At 40.2% G+C, this 22,081-nt stretch overlaps 3 protein-coding genes across 3 annotated transcripts in view; 2 read left to right on the forward strand and 1 right to left on the reverse strand.

Annotated features, from left to right (window-relative positions):
- dlgap4b (discs, large homolog-associated protein 4b) overlaps positions 1 to 9,812 on the forward strand; it is a 29,372-nt gene extending 19,560 nt beyond the window's left edge. The window contains exons 8-13 of the mRNA XM_079459662.1: positions 2,049 to 2,452; positions 2,800 to 2,891; positions 3,207 to 3,718; positions 5,695 to 5,786; positions 6,208 to 6,363; positions 6,506 to 9,812. Coding sequence (XP_079315788.1) covers positions 2,049 to 2,452; positions 2,800 to 2,891; positions 3,207 to 3,718; positions 5,695 to 5,786; positions 6,208 to 6,363; positions 6,506 to 6,724 — 1,475 coding nt within the window. The 3' untranslated portion in view covers positions 6,725 to 9,812. The remainder of the gene's footprint in view (positions 1 to 2,048; positions 2,453 to 2,799; positions 2,892 to 3,206; positions 3,719 to 5,694; positions 5,787 to 6,207; positions 6,364 to 6,505) is intronic.
- Positions 9,813 to 10,370: 558 nt separating this feature from the next.
- Positions 10,371 to 18,277, forward strand: tgif2 (TGFB-induced factor homeobox 2). The gene is made up of 4 exons (XM_079459611.1): positions 10,371 to 10,506; positions 10,618 to 10,740; positions 12,767 to 13,029; positions 15,213 to 18,277. The coding sequence occupies exons 2-4, from the start codon at positions 10,722 to 10,724 to the stop codon at positions 16,128 to 16,130; spliced, it is 1,200 nt and encodes a 399-aa protein (XP_079315737.1). The 5' UTR covers positions 10,371 to 10,506; positions 10,618 to 10,721; the 3' UTR covers positions 16,131 to 18,277.
- Positions 18,278 to 18,412: 135 nt separating this feature from the next.
- On the reverse strand, positions 18,413 to 21,799 carry myl9b (myosin, light chain 9b, regulatory). The gene is made up of 4 exons (XM_079459612.1): positions 21,648 to 21,799; positions 19,588 to 19,784; positions 19,350 to 19,511; positions 18,413 to 19,247 (listed from the first exon to the last, which is right to left on the reverse strand). The coding sequence occupies exons 2-4, from the start codon at positions 19,769 to 19,771 to the stop codon at positions 19,072 to 19,074; spliced, it is 522 nt and encodes a 173-aa protein (XP_079315738.1). The 5' UTR covers positions 19,772 to 19,784; positions 21,648 to 21,799; the 3' UTR covers positions 18,413 to 19,071.
- Between the last annotated feature and the right edge of the window lie 282 nt (positions 21,800 to 22,081).

Below are 22,081 nucleotides of genomic sequence, written 5' to 3' on the forward strand. Positions count from 1 at the left end.
ATCATGTTAAAGTTGTTAATGTCGGGCGTATGCAGGCATGTTGTTTTCTTGCGCAAGTATTTCTTGGCTGATGAAAGTTTTGGGCAGAAGCGTCGGGACTCTTTCCGCAGGCGATTATGCTGCTGATTCAGCCATTATAACAGCACCGCTTCTAACTCGGCGTATAAATAGAACAAGACGCCTTAATGTCTTTAATGTTTTATAATGGCTCTAATGCTGGAGAACTCAAGCTTATATTCACATAGACATTTTCCGGCTACATGCAGGGTTATGTAAACCATGGGCACACCTAAACAATAATATCATCATTAGTCATACTGTACACACACATCAGTGTTGACTCGAAAAATGTCAGTCACGCCTGTGTGGGATTTGAAAAATACAGCTGATAAAAAGGTCAAGTCTTGGACATTCATCCACATTGATCCATTGGATATTGTGGTTGCAACCGTATTATGGTCATTGGATGTTAAAGCGAAATTTGACTTGGTTGGTTTAACAGCTCAAAGTTCACAGTTGTAGTTGTGTCTTTCAGCAAGAAGTTTATGTTTTTATGTCACGTTTGTGAACACTCACAGTTCAAGTTAATGCATGTTAGCACACTGTGAAGTTTTAAAGGTGCTAAAGCAACTTCAGCATTTTCAGTAAGTGTCAATTATCCAGAAAGCTGTCAGCAGAAAGTTTGTCTGGCAACTTTGTAACGATTTTCGGCTTTTGGGATTTGTTTGGCCAAATATTGATGAGTAATCTGCATTAGAAACATGCAGTCAGTCAAGTACATGCAGTACTCGAACTCTTAAGTTATGGATGTGACTGCGTAACATTATAGGCTTAACATAAACGCACACACACTAAACAAACACATCCTTTGTGCTGCATGTCTGTCTAAATCTCTTTCTTATCTTTGTGCTGATTGAACGTGTACAACGGGGGTTTAAGTAAGTTTGCTCCTGTAATGGTGTTTATATTTTTCTGTCTTTTGTCTTCTGCCACTTATCATATCACAAGTAATATTATTTATTGGTTTATTATTAACATTTGTGTTAGTAGAGGTCTAAATCTTATTGTTTCTAATTATTTTCATATTTTTAAATTGAATGTATTATTGCGTGGGAGAATAAAATGTGCACACGCATCCAGATTTAGCAGCACATCAGACACACACACAAGATTCCTGTGGGCTTGTTGTGTTTGCCATCATTTCCATTTGCCAACTCGCAACTCCACCCCAGTCCTGGTGTGACTGTAAACTCATGCTGACACATACACGCTTTTTTAGATTTTCGGAAAATATAGTTCTGCCCATGGGGACCCGAGTGACACGAGTCCCCATGAGTTGATGTGTATTCAGGCTAAGGTCCCCACCGGGATATCAAAACAAGGCCAATACATTGTGGGGACTTTCAATAGACATAATGACTTTTATACTGTACAAAACTGTATATTCTATATCTCATCCCTCACATTATACCTAAACTTCACATCACACTAACTTTTCTGCATTTTACATTTTTAAATAAACATTATGTATTAGGTTTGTTTATCATTTTAAATTGCGGGGACCGCTGACTGGGTCATGTTAAGTACTATAGTTAGTACAGATCATGTAAAATTTTTAAGTATTATTTTTTACCAAACCGAAACACAAACAAGCCTGTTGACATCACTTGATTTAAAGTAAAGTATATCTCTCACTCTCTTTCAGTGTCTCTCTCTCGCTCTCTCTCCCACACTCAGGGATGGAAAACAATAATATTGTTGGAAAGAAAAGGTCACAGATTGTGTTAAACTCACAGCAGTGTCGCTATAAACATGGACAAAAGACACACCTATCCACACAAGCTTAGTTATACTACCTGTCAAAAATGTGGACACACCTTACTCATTGTTCTTCACATTTAAGAATAATAAAGTAATCAAAACTATGAAATAGCACCAGTGGAAAATTAAAAAAGAAAAGTTGAATACATAATGAATAAAAACTGGTTTGAGGTTTGACAACAACAACTTTAAAATTAGTTTGAATGTTTGTGTATCTTTGTCCGCAGTGTCCACGTGTATGACCACCTGTAAGAAGGTGGCCCCGCCCCCCGTGCCAACCCGAACCACCTCCAAACCATTTATCTCCGTCACCGTTCAGAGCAGCACCGATTCGGCCCAGGAATGTTACCCTGACCACCAAGACCGAAGGAGTGAGGTCAACAGCCAATCAGGACGCAGCAATTCTTCTGACAGTCTCGACAGCACTAGGGCCAACTGTTTGGCCAAGGGGTCTCGATCACACTTCCCTGTCGCCGCGCCCCGTGAACCCCAGATCCCAGCGGCTGTCGTGATCTCTCACAACCCTCACCGTGAGACCCATAATGAGCAGGTGAAGGGTGACGCTCTCTGTCCCGACGTGCCCCAGACAGACCCCGTACCACGACGAAAACTTTCTTCCATCGGAATACAAGTGAGTTTATCCAACTGAATTTGTGTTATACAGACTTATTCTGATGTTTGTGTGTTTGACTGCTCTTTAGATGTTCCTCCTGTTTGTTTTGTTGCTCGCTCGCTCGCAGAAAATAATATTATAAAAATAAAAAATGTAATTAAACTTTGTTAGTTTTTCAACTAATATATTTTATAACAATTATGATGATAGACTTTTTACTGCACTAAAGGAAGGTTTGTTTAAATAATTGATGAGAACAGAAATTATAGTTGGGCCTGAATAATAGATGGGGAGTTATTTGCTCTGTCAGTTTTGAGGATGACAGATCTGCAGACAAATGTACAAATAGTCTTAATTGTGTCTAGGTGGATTGTATTCAGGAAATCCAGACAAAAGTGGAGACGCCGCCTTTGGCCAGATTCCAGTCCATCGGCGTTCAAGTGGAGGACGGCTGGACGTGAGTCTCGCTTACATCCTGTTGCTTACGGCCTTTTTGATAAACATGACTGCATAAATTCTGTCATCATTTATTCACCCTCATGTCATTCAAAAGATGTATATGACTCTTTCTTTTGTGTAACACAAGATATTTTAAGAAATGTCTCATTGGTTTTGAGTCAATTCATTGGAAGTCAATGGGGGCCAATGTTGTTTAATTACCAACTTTCTTTAAAATATCTTGTTTTGTGTTCTGCAAAAGAAAACAAAACGTGTTGGGATGACACAAAGGTGAATGCCCGGCCTTATTGAACTCTTTGTGTGTTTGTTTTAGATTCAGTCGCTCCAGTAGCATGGCCTCGCGGCAAGAGACGGACTCAGACACACAGGACCTCTCTTTAACCGCCGTGACAACATTTCCATCCAACTCAAAACACGTTGAAAAGAAAGTAATGGTTAACACTGCCATCCAATCAGTGGACTCGCCACCCCTACTCTCCCTTGACAACGGTAACCACGATGATGTCGTCGTGACGACAAGCGGCCCATCCCGGCAGATCCTGACCCATCGCTCAACCACGCAAAGCAGTTCTTCTTCATTCTCTGAGAGTTTAGATCCAGCCCTGGACCCCTCGTCACTGCCTCCTCCCGACCCGTGGCTGGAAATCGGGAACGGAACGGGGAACGGAGGCCCCACCCAGCCGTTGTCGGGGACTACAGGCGTTTCGGCATGCAGACGGGATGGTCATTGGTTTCTGAAGCTGCTGCAGGCGGAGACCGGGAGAATGGAGGGCTGGTGCAGTCAGATGGAGAAAGAGACCAAAGAACATCAGCTGTCCGAGGAGGGTGAGACAGAAGCTAGTACTGTAAAATGTTTCATGATTAATTTATTGTTATAGACCAGTGGTTCTCAAACCTTTCTGATCAAGGACCACCTTTAATGAAAATGAGTTGTCCACCATACCGCCATAGAAAATCATATGAATAAACTCATACTATGAAATAGGAGAGCTGTGAACACTTTTTATTTACTATCTGTTTTCAAACTAAAGAACATGTTTTTTCCAGTAGTAATGGTGGATGCGAAACACTTCTGTAGTGCACTGTAAACAGGGGTTTGTAAATGACTTTCATTCATAGAGTGAGAGACTCACAAGTCTTTTTCGAAAGCGAGTTTTTAATTTTCTGTCGTGTCCCGTACCACCAGGGGTCTCTTCAAGTACCACTACTTGTCTTTTCAAGTACCACTAGTTTGAGAACCACTGTTATAGACGGATTTAGCCGAAACATAAACGCTATGTGGCTCTAACTTAACTTCCGGTAGGCCTCTGCAAAGAACAAAAAACAGTTGAGTAGTTTTAATTATTAAAACAATACCACTATAATATAATTAAACATTCATATAAATTAAATATAAAATAAATTGTTATATTCAGGGCTGCCAACTTTTGAGTTCAGCTTGGAGTGAGATTTTTAGGACTGTGCGGGTTTATTTTGTGGAGGAACAGCAGAAGACAGAAAGTTGACAAAAACCGTTGAACATTAAAAGTATTGTGTGCACAATTTCATTACTTTCATTAATTTTACGAACTGTGCCTTTAAATTTTGAGCACAGACCAGACAAGAGTTGCGCCCTCCGGAGGTCGCATTTGTCTACAGCATACGCCATCGAGGTGTAAAATGTATTTCTCTTAAGACGTAATCATTGTTACATCATTTTTACCTTTAAATGTAACCGTTGCCTTTCTGAAATAAAACCAGAAATAATGACATGGATGTACGTATACCAAGGGCTCGCACAACATTTAAATTACATATTTTCCATTTAAGACAGCATTTTGTATTTGGTGGATACAACCGCTTAACTTTTCTATTGTTAGTTTATTGTTGAAACGTCGTACATTGCACTGGTTGCACTTGAACCTCAGCTGTCTTCCTTCAAAGAACTACTTAAAACCCATCTCTTCTGCGAATACTTGACAGACAAATGAAAAAATAACAATTATGTACACTAACCCTCTTCTCTCAACAGGTACAAGTCTAGCTTTTGTTGAAACTAGTAACTTTGTATTAGCACCTAATGTACTATTGCTCTTTTACGACATATCGCTTATTGCTCCCCGAACGCTTTGTAAGTCGCTTTGGATAAAAGCGTCTGCTAAATGACTAAATGTAAATGTCTTCTTTGATTTGATTGGTCACCACGCCGGCTCTGTAAACACGCACTCCCGCCGCCTTACATTTGATTGGCCAATGGCCACCTTATATTAACATTGAGGTCCACTGCTAGACCGCTAAGGAAAAAAGTTTGCAGCACCAAAAACTACAGAAAGGCTTTTAGGCATTTCTGTCACAAATTGTACCACACACCACAGGAAAATTGGCTGGTGCGGTCCTGCGTGAGAAAATGGATGTGTGGCGCGAGAGCGTGAGAAAACAGTCAATTGCGTCAGTCTCACCGCGAATGCTTGAGGGTTGGCAGCCCTGGTTTTATTATAATCAAACACATTAACAAAGTTAACTTTGGGCCAGGTGCGTGCATTCGATGAAACCATCTAGAGCAGAGGTCGGCAAGTAAGTTTGGCATCGAAAAACGAATTCGCCGCTAGATGGGAACTAACTAAAGTATAGTTCTCTGGTTAGTGAATTCTTAGTAGTTCCCCATTGTGTGCGTCTCTCTCTTTCTTTCAATATTCAATAAATTGTTTGGGTTATTTTCCAGTTTCTGTCATTTGTCTTCGTGGGGCTGAATAGGTTTGTTCTTGTTGAGGTTTGTCTCAATATTTAAGATATTTTGTTCTGTTTTCTTTCTGTTTCTCTAGTTTTGGGGAAGGTTCGAAGTGCAGTGGGCAGCGCTCAACTACTGATGTCTCAGAAATTCCTACAGTTCAGAGGACTGTGTGAACAAAACCTGGTAAGTAACACCCAAACTGTTTTAGATCATGAGCTTTATGTATTTCACTATTATTATTGTTTATAATTCATATTTTTATGGCTTTACTGCACAAATCTGTATAACTCTCGAAAGACTTTGACTCACCAATGAACTTTTAGCTATTTAAAAGGCTGCTTTTAGTTAGGGTGGAGCCATAACAGTTTTAGTTTCTTTTGTGGCTAAAGTTTAATGGTGTTTTTTAATCGTTTTATCTTAAGACAATAATTAGTGTTTTACCCACATGATAACCAGCACACAGAGCGCTCCCCATTTATACAGCATAAAACTATAGTTACAGATTGAGTTCTCGCCCTCTGCTGGACATCTGAGGAAATGCTGTGTGTAATAGTGGCAGATAAAATGTTTTTAAAGAAGAGACTCTATTCTTTCGTCTGTTTAGAATGTGAACTCAAACCCGAGAACCACGGCTCAAGATCTGGCAGGCTTCTGGGATCTTCTGCAGCTCTCCATAGAAGACATCAGTCTCAAGTTTGATGAACTTTACCATCTCAAAGCAAACGACTGGAAATTACCAAGAGACTCACCTGAGAAGCAGGTAGAAACACTCATACATCCAGTGCGACTTCTGTAATGCATGTGCACATCACACATTAATATGTATGCGATAAATATTCAGTTGCACATGAACACTTTTCGTCTCTCTCCACTTTTGGCCCTGCCTGGTGTTTGACCTTCAGGAGAACCAGAAACAGGCTCCTCCAGTGCCCAAGAAACCCGGGAAGAGTAAAGGCGGTCTCACCAAAGAGAAGAGCAGCGACACAGGTGACAAACAGAGGCAGGAGGCTCGCAAGAGGCTGATGGCTGCCAAGAGAGCTCAGTCCGTCAAACAGAACTCAGCCACAGAGAGCGCTGACAGCATTGAGATCTATGTACCCGAGGCCCAGACGCGACTATGAGGATGAGAGACATATCCAGTACACATTCAGCACTATGCTTAAGGGCTCGGCTGTCACACTTCTACTCCCATAGTCCCATATGAAAAGCTGCTTTATAAAGAGAGAGAGAGAGAGCGAGAGATGAGGTGACCAAAAATGATGGAACATCCTAGAAATGGCACTTTTGAAAAGACTGCCAAGGAAAACCTCACAAAGACTCACTCCTATTAGCTGCATTTATTCATATTCATATTATTATTATTACAATGAATATTATGAGAACTGCTATTGAAAATGATGTTGTGTCCTAAATTCTACAACAGATTGTTTTAAATGTTCTAATATTTTGGATAAGAACTCTACTAACATTTTACCGTTTAGAAATACGCAGATGTCCCACCGATCAAACCTGCTTATGCCCCCAGAAATCGCTGTCTTCCTGTCATACGGTTTGTCTTCATGTTCAACACCATTGGCTGAAGGAAATTCCCTCATTTGAAATGTATGATGTGTGTGGTGGATGAAAGACCTTTGGAAAGATTTTCCAGCAGAAGTAGTTCGTCTGTGTTCTGTTCAGTTCATTTTTTTGATGTACTGTGTTGAATGAAAGGTGTCGTACCTCAGTCCTGTGTTCTGTTTTCTCACGGTTGTGTTTTCAGTTCTTACAAGTTTGTACAGGTACAGTACAGGGTGGTGTTGTTTTTTAATACTAATATTGTGCCCTTCCACGTTCTGCTTTGCTTAATGGGGAAAACACTAAGCTAATATCGTATTCAATCAAGTGCCTGTTGTCACTGTTGTGGGTTACATTCACACCCTTGTAGCAATATAAAAAAACGTAATTTTATGAAAATGATTAACTTTCAGGGCCAGCAAACCCCAAAATGTGTAGTGTAGCCACCGTTTAGTTTAAGCCCATTTTAGACCGTGAGCTAAATATATACATTCATCATTTCAGTTTTTTTCTGTGGAACTTTTTTCTTTTCAAGCATTTCTCCTTAAACAACTTCTTTATGTCAGAACCTTGTTAGTGTTTTGCTGCCATGTGATTCTGTATACAACTTTGTTTACTTTCTCCATCTAAGGCTCATATGCATCATGTTAATATAAAAAAAGTGGCATGACAGTTTGACAAAAGCACATTTATGATCTATACATTTTAAGAAAACATATATGCCAGAATGTCCCAAAAACATAAGTTACGGTCACGAATGACTTTTATTTTTACTTTTCCACTTTTGGGACCATGCTCATCATGTGTCTACATAATCGGTTTTCTAAAGCACCTTTACATTCAGTTAGTTATTCATGCAAATCAGACAAGAGGCCACATACACCCCCCAATCGTTCAGGATAGCTCAATGATCGTCTCCTATTGTGTTTTGTGCTGTTCCTAATGATGTAAATTGGATCTTCTGTTCTGAACTTCTCACAGTCGTTTAGTCCATTTGGTGTCGGTCGGCCTTTAGCGCCTGTTTTGTGTGTTGATTGTCCTCTTACATTCATACAGACACATTCAGAGTGTCTCGCAGCTTAAAACCGGTTCTGATGGATAATTTATGTCATATCCGCTGGTCATTCATAAGATGATGCTTGGAAGTCAAGTTTAACACAAACCGTGCTACATAGTTTGTGCCTCTCTTGTGGGGGATGTAATTTTTGAGCAACCTGTTACTTTTATATGGGTTTGATCTCACAGGACCCCTCAAGAGTGCGTCCAGGTCAAATGTCACCACTGATAAGAAACAAAGAGACGATTCAATTTTGCCTCAAAGCAAATTGAGGCCACATGTTTGTGTCGGCGCATTTCTGTTTGTTTAAAGCAAATGTTACCAGAAATACACAGTTTAATGTGTTAAAATGTAAAAATTCGCATTTAATTTCATTAAAGTGAAATCTCTGGTGGTATTTCATTTTAATGAAAATTATGAAAGATAATTCAAAAAATTACTTTACACAAAATAAAATAGAATTACAAACATCTTGAGTAACGTCTTAAATTCAATCCAAATATATTCACTTAATGTCCACAATATTTTTGTGTTGTATGCATATCATATCTTATTATTCTTGGCACAAGCGTATTAATATGCCATCATTATATTGAAACGTTACGGAATTGAGTTGACTGTTTTTCACGCCACAAGCCAAACTGCCAAATTGTAATGTTCTACTCGAATCTCTAATATTTTTTTTCATTAAATAGAATGAAATTGGCGATTCATTTTATCTTTTAGCATAAAAATTTGAAATTACGCTGTCTTTGCAATGTTCCAATATTTAAGATGTACATAAACATACAGTATATTTGAATTGCAGTCATCATTTTAATCTGAATGGATCATGTCAGATTGTCATAAGTGTCAATGATTGTTGCTGTTTATTTTGTCGTCCATGATCTGTCACGCCAAAGTTCGATTTGGGCCACATTCAGCTATGATGTTTGAAATCTTTGAGTCTCTTTTGTTTTGAAGTTTGTTTTTATGTTTGTGTCACTTAACACTCTGCGAGTTGCTAAGAGATGAAAACTGTTCATTTCCTGGTCACTTCCTTTTGTGTCCATGTCTGTGGGCTTCCCTGAGGACAAAATCACACAATCACAGCCTCTCGTGGATTACAGTGTGTGTCATCAAAAGACACCTGCGTTTTAGGTGGCGGATAAAAATGTAAGCATTTTGGAGACGACTTTCACTTGCAGCACAGGGATTTTTCACCTGCTCTCTGTCCACGCTGCTTGGAAGTTAGACAAACGATTTTATACTCTTGATAAGTGACTGATCTCTCGTCTGGGATGAACTGAACCCCGGATGTTCACCGCTCTGCTGGAGCATCTCATGTCAGGCTCTCTCACGTCAGGCTCTCTGTACACCCTCTCATTCTTCAACTGTTTATTATAGTTTTTTGAGGGCCGTCAAAAGTAAATGATCTAAATGCAAGAGTTTGTAGCAACAAGAATTAAGATTATTATTATTATAAAGATTGATAATAAATATTTTATGAAACAAGCACATATTTTACTGATTAGGGGTTTGTTCAGTACTGTATGACTATATGACGTTTAGATTGTGTATGTCAGGGTCTTTTGCTTAGGAATACAGTAAACCTGAGTCAACTTAAAGTGTGTATGACTGTTTCTTTTTCCAGAATTATACATAGAATTTCTGTTTGAACAAAGAGGAATACGAAAAACCCATGAAGCATCTAAGAACATGCATGTTTTTGTACACACCTGTGTCCTGAGACTGTTGGCTGCACATTCCTGCATACGAAAGCGCACGATTTGCCACAGGCATCGGAAAAATGCAAATCTGTTTTGTTTTTCACAAACATATTGTCCCACGTGCCATCACGACCCAAATGAAAATTCTTTGAATTTAAACTTTACAACTTCGATTAAATAATCTATACATCAATAACTAGCATTTCTTAAAAAGCTTTTAGTATCTTTATACATATATCTCGCGCATGCTTATATTATAATGGTTTAAATAAATAGAAAAAGTTGGAAAAATATATGAAAACAAATAAGAGAAAAATAAAGTGTGCAGTGATTTATCATAATTTTCCAATCCCAAAATCAAGTCTATGAGGAAAACGGGAACTGAGTGTGAAAACTTCATTTCAAATGAATATAACATTTAGTGCACGTAACGTAAGTTTTGAATGAAAGAGCGATGACACAGATGTGGGGGCTCATTGGCCCCTGGCAGTTTGTAGGAGGGCCATAGTTCCTGTCACTGGCACGCAGAAAAAGAGAGAAAGACAGACAGAGAGAGAGAGAGTTTGGCGAAGCAGCGTTGCAGGTAAACAGGGAGATATTTGTCAACAGGACGATTTTCCTCCTGACACACTAGCGAGGGCAGATTCGTGTATTACTAGGGCTTTAATGGAACCTCTGCTCTGACTGAACACAGCTGTGCGTGTTTGCAAGAAGAAAAGACTACGTGTGTGCGCGTCGAGGAGGACGTGCATTTCCAAACCAGCAACTTCGAACATTTTCTGCCTTCCAGCATCCAGGATGAAGTCCAACAAAAGAGGTCGGTTGCATTTGACGGTTTTGTTAACGGCTCGTCTTTTACGTGGTTTGAGTAAAGCGTGTCTGCGTGTCGGTTTCGCGAGGAATGCGCATGTGGCTTTGTGTTGGGAGCAAATGCAGCGTGTGTTTGAATGGCGAGGGACTGTTACAGACTCCCATCCTGAGGAAAGCGTGCCGCACATCTGCGTGCTGTGATTTTGTGGTCCCGAAACGCACGAATCGCGGCTATTTTTGTAACTGTGCATTATGTGGTTGTTCCGTTTATTTGACTCGTTTGAGGTCTTTCAGAAGTATTGAAGCTTTACAGACTTACGTGCGTTTGTTACTTTAAGGCGTTTGTTCGGCGTTGCGCAGACCGATCGGCCTGAGACCTCAAAGTACCGCGAGAGCGTTTGGAAAGCGCCGATCTCACGGTACTCTGATGTCACGGGCGGATCGATCTGCGCAGCGCCGCATGAAGTAGAATGACGTAATACGCGTTTGGTGGTTTGTTTGTTTGGCGTCTTCGCGCGTCTGCGGCCCTCGTGTGTTTGTGTACGAAAGCAGATTGTAGTTTATATGATAAAGTTGGGAACGGAAACACGACATCGCACGTGTTTACTGAATCGTTTGCTGTTTTGAAACAGACTTCACATTATGAAAACGCGTAACATTAGACGTCTGAAATCCAATACGTCAAATGTGCACGTTAGCGTGTGTTTGTTTGAGCTTGACTGTCTGCACAATCATATTTTGGGGTTTATTATAAGCCATACACCGATCCAGAGGTTTGGTTGGACGTTGCACATCGAGTTCTTGGAGGACGGGGTTTTCCCACATATTGAACATGAGCTCAGCGTCTGTCAACTGTTTAGTTTACGCAATTAAATATCTAATGGGTGGTTGAACTGGTTGCTTTGAGACTGGATGCCGTCGGTTTTCATAACCCCGTGGATGCCGTACGCCGTGGTAAATTTTTCATATGTTTTTTCACGAATCTTCAATAAACGAAATGATCGCAAGACTGTCTGAGAATACAAACGTCTGCGCATTGGCTTATCTGACAACATACGTTTGCTAAAGATGATACAGTAACGCAGACGCACACACGATCTGCTTTGTTAAAGTGGCACGGAGGAACTTCCACAATCTGCTCTCGGGCTTCAGGTTACAGCAGGAGAACCAGACGCTCTGAAATGAGTTTTGTGATCTGACTTCACCGTGTCAAAGTGTTCTTTGCTTTATCACACGAAATAACAACCACGAGTTTGTCTATATCTCATGTTTACGTCAGTGCTGTAGGATAAAGGCAATATTTTGGCTCCCTCTATACGGTGGTATTCTGAAAATTGTGTTTACAGTTGCTATTATGATACGAAATGACGTAAACACGTTTAAATCGTAATGTTTCATTACATTCCTGGAAATGGTGTTTTCAAAATATCGTTTAATGGCAGCTCAGATGTTCCCATTTAGGTGGAGAGTTTTATCTCGGCATAACAATTGTTTATTCACGACTGATAACTGGCCATTTACTAACTCCATTGTAAATTCTGTGGATTCTTATACCGGACCACCTGTGAAGAGCAATATAGCACGAGATAAGTTGATTCTTCTTTCTTTGTCCTGGGTTTCTCAGCTGTGGGGGGCTGTGGAGTATTGTCGTTTTGAAGGTGCGAATGGAAAAGCTATTAGGAGTCTGTTGTCTTTTGATGTGTAAAATCACAAGGAAGTCAAACGGCTCTATGGTAATCTGGTTAACTGTCTGTGTGTTTACACACCAGCACGGCCTGTTTAAAATAGCATTTAGGTATTCTGTGAATGGTCCGTTCATTACATTGCAAATGCACGGTGGGATACAGTAGTCTGCAGAATATACTTAAGAACGATCCGCGTGGAGCTGCGTGATGTCGACATGTGAAAATGGCATTTCTGTTATTTAAGGACATCCTCAAATAATTGTGTCCTCAAGTCGTGCTCTTGCATTCCTGTGCCATTCTTTTCCTGAGAAAATGAGACTTGGAACATTCTCCGTTGTGTTTCCTCAGCTTTTGAAGACGACCACAATGGAGACACCGAGTTTTCGGCCATGTCTGACAGCGACCCCTGCGAAGACGATGGTTTCCCCCTCAACCTCTCCATGAGTCACAGAAGAACCGAGGCCGCGGCCAAACGGCGTCGCCGTGGAAACCTCCCCAAAGAGTCTGTTCAGGTTCTGAGGGACTGGCTGTATGAGCATCGCTTCAACGCATATCCCTCAGAAGTGGAGAAGCAGAGCCTGTCGAGACAAACCAACCTGTCTGTGTCACAGGTGAGAGCAAACCCTTAGCATTTTTGTCTGAGTGCCAAGCACAGTAATCGTTCAAGTTCACGAGTGCACCCAAAATAAAAAGACGTCCTTTAAAGTATCTTCTTTTGCGTCCGTGTTTGGAGTGACATGAGGGCGAATAAATTATGATCCTTGTCATTCCTTTATCACACTCGGTACTTCTTTCTTTCCATCATGCAGAAATAAGCCGTTTGAAAATCGATAATCGATAATATATGGCGATTCAAGTCGGTTGGGATGTTACGTAAATTGCATTACATGTTTTGAACAGCATGGGTTTACTGCAAACTTCAACATGGATATTTCTTAAATGTAGAAAGAAAAGCACAGACAGTCTTAGTTTGTCTATAATAAAGAGACTTTTGTATTTCATTGCTTTATATGATTTGGAATTTGTTTTAAAATTGCAGTTTAGTTTTGTTATTTGAAATAAATTAGATTTTATTCTATAAAGAAATGTGCAGCATTTGAGAAGAAATACAAGGGCAGATCTAATTTGTCTCAAGTCGTTTTGTAAATCATCAGATCAGTATCATGAATAGCATCGTGTTGTGATCTGAGGGAATCGTTAGATCCATACCTTCTCCAGAGATTTCGCCCATTTGAGTTTTAGCTTAATGTCACTTGGACAACGTTCACACTGCAAGCCTTAAGGCTCAATTACAATTGTTTTGCTCAGATCAGATGCAAAGCGATACAAGACAAAAGAAACCATTAAGGTGTTTGTCATGTTGCATTGCGGCGTATCAAGTTGCGAAATATCTTATTATAATGGATTTTATAGTCATTTGTTGCATCGCATTGAGTCCCTAATTTTTGGCAACCGAGCTGTGATGTTAACTTCTGTCAACAGAATGGCACGTGAAGCTTTAAAACAGCATAGTAAATCAGTTTGATTTAGGAGAACATATGAACCTCAAAATTTTGATTATTTTGTTCAGATGTGACCCAGATCTGATTACTGCATGAAAGTGTGAACTGAACAAACCGCATGGAATCCAATCTTTTTTAATCTGATCTGAGCTACTTCCCTATGTAAATGAGATGGGTCTGAACGGCCATATCGGAATTCATGCGACTTTTGCGTAATTGTAGATCGACATGCGTCACCATTCTATGCTGATTTAAAGTCCCAGTGAAATAAAAAATTTAAATTCTTATTTTTTCATGAAATTCTACAGCGATTAGAGAAAATATCTTATCAGTGTGAATTTTCTTTTTAAAATTCTGGTACCCTCATAATCTTCAATTAAAATCTGAAAGCCATCACAAATTATGTAAATTAGACGGCTTGGCCGGAGGATCCATTAACTCCTCCTCTTCAAATGTCAGTCTACATAAATATACATAAGCAGTTGCATCACAAACTATTACAAAGTATCTATTGTGTAATGCTCGGGTGGCATATCAACATATGAAATACAGAACTATAAAAACCAGCAGCTCCTGTCACAAATAACAACAATGCGACAACAAGCATGGTCGACTTCACGTGGCACTGCGCAGACTGATGAGCGTATTACAAAAAGTACCGCAAGAGTGATCAGAAAGCACCGCTTGCTCTTTCTGGCATGTATTTTTTAGCAGTCGGATTCAAGTCAAAGACTTGGTCTGAGCTGTATTTTGTCGCTCACTGAGCACAGAGATTTGTGCTGTTGTAAGTGCACAGGAATGCAGGCTGCGGGGCCTGTGCTGCATTTTTCACTCCAGTCTCCATTAGTGCCAGCTGTCTGGATATACATCTGATTGCCGAGCTGCAGAACCATACGTCACAGCAGTCACAAGGCAGCAGCGCCATGGCAGCAGTCACATGCCGAAAGTGGGCAGAGCAAACGTTATCAAACTTTTTCATTGGGTCATTTTAAATCAATTTCGCCTGGTTCAATGTACAAAGCTCGTACAGAGCTTGAATACAAGGGTAGTCATGCAGTCCAATAATCTTTGTAGCAGTTCAAACAATATACAGTATCTTTGATTTGCATTATACCTTTCTACTCCATACACCCCTGATCTTTTGAGAAATTACAGTCTATGATCAAGTCTCTGGTAAATGCATCCTATTGTTATAGCTAAAATCTAAAGTTTATTAACGTTTTTGTTGTTTGTCTCAAAAGATGACCAGTGCAATGCTAAAAATGTTTGGCCTTTTATCTGTTCTTTCTCAGATCTGTAACTGGTTCATAAACGCTCGACGGAGACTCCTGCCAGACCTCCTCAGGAAAGATGGCAAAGATCCCACCAAGTTTACCATGTCACGGCGTGCCAGCAAACCCGAAAGATCCGCATCCCCAGAAAGCCCAGTTTCTTCGCCTGGTCCTTCACCTGTATGCTCTGCCCCAACATTGGACTTGCGGCTGTTGGGTAACACAGCCACGGCCATTTTGGCTCGAGCGGGTTGTTTGCCATCATCAGGGGCCTTTAGTCAGGACGGTTGCGTTCAGGCTCTGATGCAACTGGACACAAGCGGCCTTCTGAGACGTGAAGGGTTTCAGAATGAAGATCAATCCTCAAACCCTCATCTGACCACCCTGCCTGCTTCTACCTCTGTCCTGACCCAGGGAGGAGTGAGCCCATCTGGGGTCTTGTTCAACACGCCTCCCCCCACCCCTCCGGAGCTGTGCCCACAAGATTTCAGCGATCTCAAACTTTTAGTGGACGCGGCGTTGCAGCGGGCGGCCGAGCAGGAAAACTGCAGACAAAAAGAGAAAACCACACAAGAACCAGATGAACTTTCAAATGCTCTTGGCAAGAATGGAGATTCAGAGGCAGTAACGTATTCTAGGAACGAGATGCCTTCAAGAGCCGAGTGTGATGCTACTGTAGGATTGATGGAGAATCCAGTATTACCGGTGTCAGTTCCTGTCATAACCCACTCATTTTCAAGCTTTCCTGTCGTGCAGACCGCTTTGACCAACGGTGGAGTCTCCAGTGTGGTTGTAGGAGGCAAGAACATTGTGGAATCGGGTAACTACACGTCATCTGGATTGTGGAGCATCAGACAAACCAGTCCACGTCCGAATGCGGTGGCTCACACGTGGAGTCCGAAGTACACAAATAATACAGTCACGGAAACTGTCAAGTGAATGTGAAGGCAGTGGAGGATACTTCAATGTTTGCACCCAAATTGGAAAAACTCAAGCGAGCTGATCCACTTAACAATTTGTCAGAAGTCTCTAAAGCAGATGGAAAACTGGGTAACACTAAAATGTTGACTGTCTCCAAATCGTATATCCCTGTTGTCATGGAGACCGTCTGAATGTTGCTAAGATCCCAGAGAGCCCCGACGTGGATTATTCAGTCGGTAAACAAATGGACACAATTTCCCTCTTGAATGGGCAACATCAGTATGTATTTTAAAGACTTATTTTCTTTCAACAAAATCTTTTATCTTTTTTAAGTACATGAATTTTATGGGTCCGTGACACGCTCTTCAAAAAATAATCCAAACTTCCAAAATGTTCCGTTTTGGAATCTCTCAAATTTCTCACTTGCAGCAAGTGGCCACCGCATACAGACACCAGCAGATCTAAACCTCAAACATTACCAATGCTCAAAGGTCCAGAGGAAACTGAGCACATCAGGTTCACCGCTGACAAAAAGAGACTTCAGAAATACTGGAAGTGGCCTTGCTTTAGATTCTGTGACTTTTTAGATGAATGGAAACTGTAGACACTCCACATCAAACAGTGTTTGCCTGTCTGCATCAATGTACTCCCATAGGGTTAGACATTTAGTCATGTAGCATGGTTACTGATATCTGTGAATGTTTCTGGAAGACCAGCATGCAGCGTTTGAATATGAGAATCTGTGCTAAATGTCGTCTTTTAGATTTATTACTTCATTCCAGTTTTGCCTGATAAAGCCTTTAAATACCAAAATCTCAGATGTGTACGATTCAACCGTGCATCTATGTGTTCCCTCATATATCCTGCACTTTATATCTCACCTTTTGGTCATCACGTCAAAACTGCCACACAATCTGTCCACGTCCAAAAAAAGATCTGAGAGCTTCACGCGTGTGTGGAACGATGAGCAGTGGAATGTCAGGAAATCGATTTGTACTGCAAAGGGCATTACTCACGTCTCATTTCTGTCTCGGATGCGAGACGGAGGTCGTCTCAAAGACGAGACCAGCATTGATTTCTTTAAGGTCTCATGTAACGCTGGAGCTCTACTTCCATTACACGGAGTGTGTTGCTGGTGTTGAGTAAAGTAGATAATCAGTGTTAATAAGCGTGTTAAGTTCTCTTTCACACACACGGTCTGTATAGGCGTTGAATTTGATCGGGAAGGACTGATGTGTTTTTTGACTGGAGGAGTTTGTGTCTTAAACCAAATTAGTATAAAAGCCCGTTACACACATTTCATGTATCTGGACTGAATGCTTCCCGCTTCGGGGAATACTCGTGAACGTATCTTCAGAACTCTTATTCTCTACTTATAGTTTCCATGAAACTGTGAGAACATTTCAAAAAGTTACAAGTCTTTCTTTTTGTTATAGGCTTTAATGGCTGTCGAAACATCAGGTCACTTTACATTATTTCCGTTTACTCGCAAAGATGGCATAACCCGCATTTCCTTTTAGTTTTTATTGTGCATAGGTGTAAACATTTTAGTCAATCCAAAGGTCAGAGGTCGCATTCTGTAGTACTGTACATCCTGCTTAGGTGTTGTCTCAGGTTGCTTTATAGTTTTTAGTTTATTCTGTCGTGCGTATCTGAGTTTTTAATACTTGTTGGAATTCATCGTTTTTAGCATCAGACATCAAAGTTTTACAGATTCAGTTCACTAACATATTTAACCACTGTGAGATTGTTAATTCCTGTGATGGTACTGGAAGCAGATGTATATATTTTTTCAAATGCTCTATTTTTTCACCTCGTCAGAATGACCAATATTAATATTTCTGGACATTTTATTATTTGCGGTCTTACGTATGACAATGTGAAACATGTAAATAACGTTCAGGCAATATGGTTTTGTCTTCGGCACACAGCTGCTTATCACCGATATACGTCAAACATATGTACCCCTCTACTATGCGACCAAAAACATGAAGTTGGATGTGAAATTGGTTTTAGCTTGTGTATATGTTTATCTATAGCAGAGTTCAGAGTGGCATATGTGCCTTATCTGCTTATGTAGGAAAACTTTCTGTAGTCTGTGCAATATCTGCCTTAAACATTTCATATTTTGTATCAGCATACTGAGAAATAAAGCATTTTTCATAACCGTTTGTGTTGTTGTTTTGGAGAAATTGAAGCTTTTTTTGTGGAGTTTAATTTAGATTTATATATTGTGGAGTGAAACCGCTAGATGGCACTGAATGTCACAAACGGGACCTTTGAATGAAATTGTAATCGAGCAATTTTACACCTTTATTTCAGTATAAAATATTGCAGTTATGGTTGAGTTCATACATCACATCGGACAGCTGCCACAGGTAACACACTTGACAAAAGATCTGATATTCACAGGGTTTGATGGGTAAAAAACAGCTCCGCTAAAGATGTGCAGTTTGAATTGACTTGTTGGAATATTTCCAGATGTTTAACTTAGTTTTACTGTAAGAGTGTTTGTTAAGATACCCATATTGCCTCAAATATCTGTATCCATCATCAATACTAATAAAATATGCTTTTACATACTTGCACACAAAAACTGAAGCGTAATGCAGTAGGTCTTAAAGGGATAGTTCATCCAAAATCACGGTCATACAGGTTTGGAATGACAAGAGGGGAAGTAAATGATGACAGCATTTTCATTGTTGGGTTAACTCTTTAAAAGCAGGTTAAATGCCAGAACACACCACTTGAACCCACAAAAAACACAAATGTTTAAAAAGTTTTCACACAATAGCCAAAGATATACATTTAATTTAACAATCTGTTCATATAATAAAACATAATATTGTATTTTAGGTTTACTTTTTTAGATCATCAACTGTATAACGTGATATGTTGCTTCATTGCTTTTCACACCTCATATATGTCTGTAATGTTCTGTTCTGCTTTATTTGATTGTCTACATGTCGTCTTTATCTTTGGCTCCGTGTTTGAGAATGCGTGTGAACTCTGCGTAGTTAAAGTTGCCCTTTTTGTCGATGGGAGCCTCTCTGAAGAGCTCGTCCACATCTTCATCTGTGAAGCGATCGCCCATGGTGGTCAACAGCTCTCGCAGGTGGTCTTCATGAATGAAGCCTGTGCAGGGACAGACAGCGAATAGAGAGAGAGATATGGCCATGTTATAAGTACACAGAGAAAACGCGTTGTTGAATGTAGGGTACTCGTGATGGGGTTTACCAGTTCCTTCTTCATCGAAACAGGCAAAGGCGTTTCTGATGACATCTTCCGGGTCGGTTCCGTTGAGCCGTTCTCCAAACATGGTGAGGAACATTGTGAAGTTAATGGGACCTGGTGCTTCACTCATCATCCCCTCAAGGTAGTCATCCGGTGGGTTCTTACCTGAGCACAGGTATCACAAACCTAATTTCTCGAGCCAATACTGAGTTGACTATTTATTGATCTCAATAAGACTCACCCAACGAGGCCAGCATGTCATGAAGATCCTCTTTATCGATGAATCCGTCTCGGTTCTGGTCGATCATGTTGAAGGCCTCCTTGAACTCCTGGATCTGTGACTGATCGAACATGGCGAACACATTTGAGGTGGCTCTCTGTGGCCTCTTCTTGGTGGTCTTCCCTTTTGCTCGTTTGCTGGACATGTTGGCGGTGTGTCTGGACAAGGAAACAACCATGCTGAATAATTAAACCGCTTTAGGAATGGATTATACTTTTGGTCACAGCGCCCATGGGGGTGACTTTAGGAAAGTAGTTCTGAGGCTACAATTTGCATTTATCTTTATTTCGAATTTTGATTGGTAGTCACTAACCAGATTTAGAATGATCAAGACATTGTGAGGATTTTTGTACAATGTTTGCTAGCAATTTGGTTAAGATGTTGCAGAGAAACATTACAAATATACAAAGAAACGTACAAATGTGTGCGGCTCCGTTAATGATGCGAAATTTATACAGATTTTGGACCACTAAGTAAATAAGACAGAATTTTCATTAAGAACTTATTGATCAACATTACATTCTAAACTTTTAATTTGGTTTTGAAAAACATGAAGTCAATAGCTGAATGTTATGTAGTCTTACTGGATGAATGTGCACTCATTTTCCTATCTGTTTATATATTGCTCTTTTCCGACAGGCAGCATTCATAGTGTTATCAATATCTGCTCGATACAGTAGCCAAATGATGCAGAATATTTCCATACCTCATATGTAAACCTGTTCCAAATGCTACAATATTCAATAATCACTTTATTTTGGTTTTGAGCTGGACCTGTGCTCTATTTTAAACTCTCTGACTGCATTATTCCATTGCCCTGTCATCTTATTCTGTTCAGCTACTATGAGGTGGTTGCAGAATTTATGTAACTGATTAACTAAATGCTTATTTTCAGGCCATGCATGCGGTATGTGTTTGTATGTGCGTATTGACCGCAGTCATCAGGACACAATGTCCCGTTCAGCTCCGGGATTAAATGCAGGAATTTAGAAGCTGTCCAGACTCTAAACCAACGGCCTGAAGGACATCAGACGGCGGCACATTTTCCCCATATTTACGTGTTCTCTGAAATAGTTTCTGAAAAAGTTTTGGGAATCTTAAAGCTCCTTTGTTCAGGATTGTTCAGCAGCTTTTCAACATGTCCATATTTATCACTGAAAAATCCCTTGTAATCTTACACATTTTTTTTCACAGATTTTTCATGTATTTTTGAAATATGGTCAAAAACATTACAGAAAAATACCGTACATTTACAAGAAACACAGAGGGGACCTGTAATTTTATTTTACTGTTTATTACTGTTTTTTACAGGATTTTACAGAACCAACTTCATATATTTACTATAAAAATCAGGGGATTGACAATCATTACAAAAATTGCTCAGAAAATGTAAGTTAGTAAAAGTTCCAAGTAACTTGATTTGATATTTTGATATATGACATAATGACATTCAATATTTTAAAATGTGACTTTGTGCTCGTGTGAATTTTTCGAAGCTCTCTCATGACGTGACATCATAGGTCTCATCTCTGACCTTTGACATCAAACACAATGACACCAATACAGAAGAGTGTTTAGGGTCCAGTTGCAGCTACATGCAAAGACACTTTGACGTTTTTTTACTGCTTCTTTAAATACTGTCTGCTCTTATCGTAAGTTTTAATGACACATGATCCTTTGAAATGCAATAAAGAAAGAACTGATCTAGTTCGGCGAGGTCACGACCATTTGCATTGAATTCCAAAAACCACAAACTGGACAAATTCCTCTGTCTCATTCACTCCGGTAAAGCCCTTAACTCAGATTCTTCGGGAACGTTGTGAAACAGCCGGTTTCAGATCAGCGAGATCTAGCTATGATCTTTCCTCAGCAGAACGAGAGGAGACCCCAGATCAGTTTGAATCCACATAACTTACGTCACCAACTGTATCCAGATCTTTCCTCACTCTCCCAAACCCAGACAGCACTTCTGAAAGCCTTTAAAGAGACCCAACACCAACAAACAAAACTTCAATACTCACCTCGACTTGAGCGAACGAAATGACGGTCCTGCCCACTAAATAGCCTTTGTCCTGGAGAGTGAGACAGTTACAGTTTTAAGACACAAAAGTTTCTCCAGAGCATCAGCTTTAGTAATGCACCCTTCCCATTTTCCTACCGGCCAATCAGGAGTGTCTGACCCCTCAAAGAAAGCCTGCCCACTGCAGGGATGTAGCCATATATGGGTAAAGAATGTTGAGTGTGTTTCTGTGTCCAGCACACAGCGGATGAGATACCCTGAGAAATCAACATGGGATGACAGGAAAAGAGATAAGCTGCCTTATTTAGAGAAAGCGGGCCTGGTGTCTGTGGGTTTGAGCGTATAGAATGGATATGTTTGTGGTCGTGTGCACATGAGTTTAAAACAATGAAAGTTTCTTAACTTGGTATAGAATGCTTTAGGACAGTTATCCTG

Source organism: Barbatula barbatula (assembly GCF_947034865.1).
Source record: "Barbatula barbatula genome assembly, chromosome: 7".
Taxonomy (NCBI): Eukaryota; Metazoa; Chordata; class Actinopteri; order Cypriniformes; family Nemacheilidae; genus Barbatula; species Barbatula barbatula.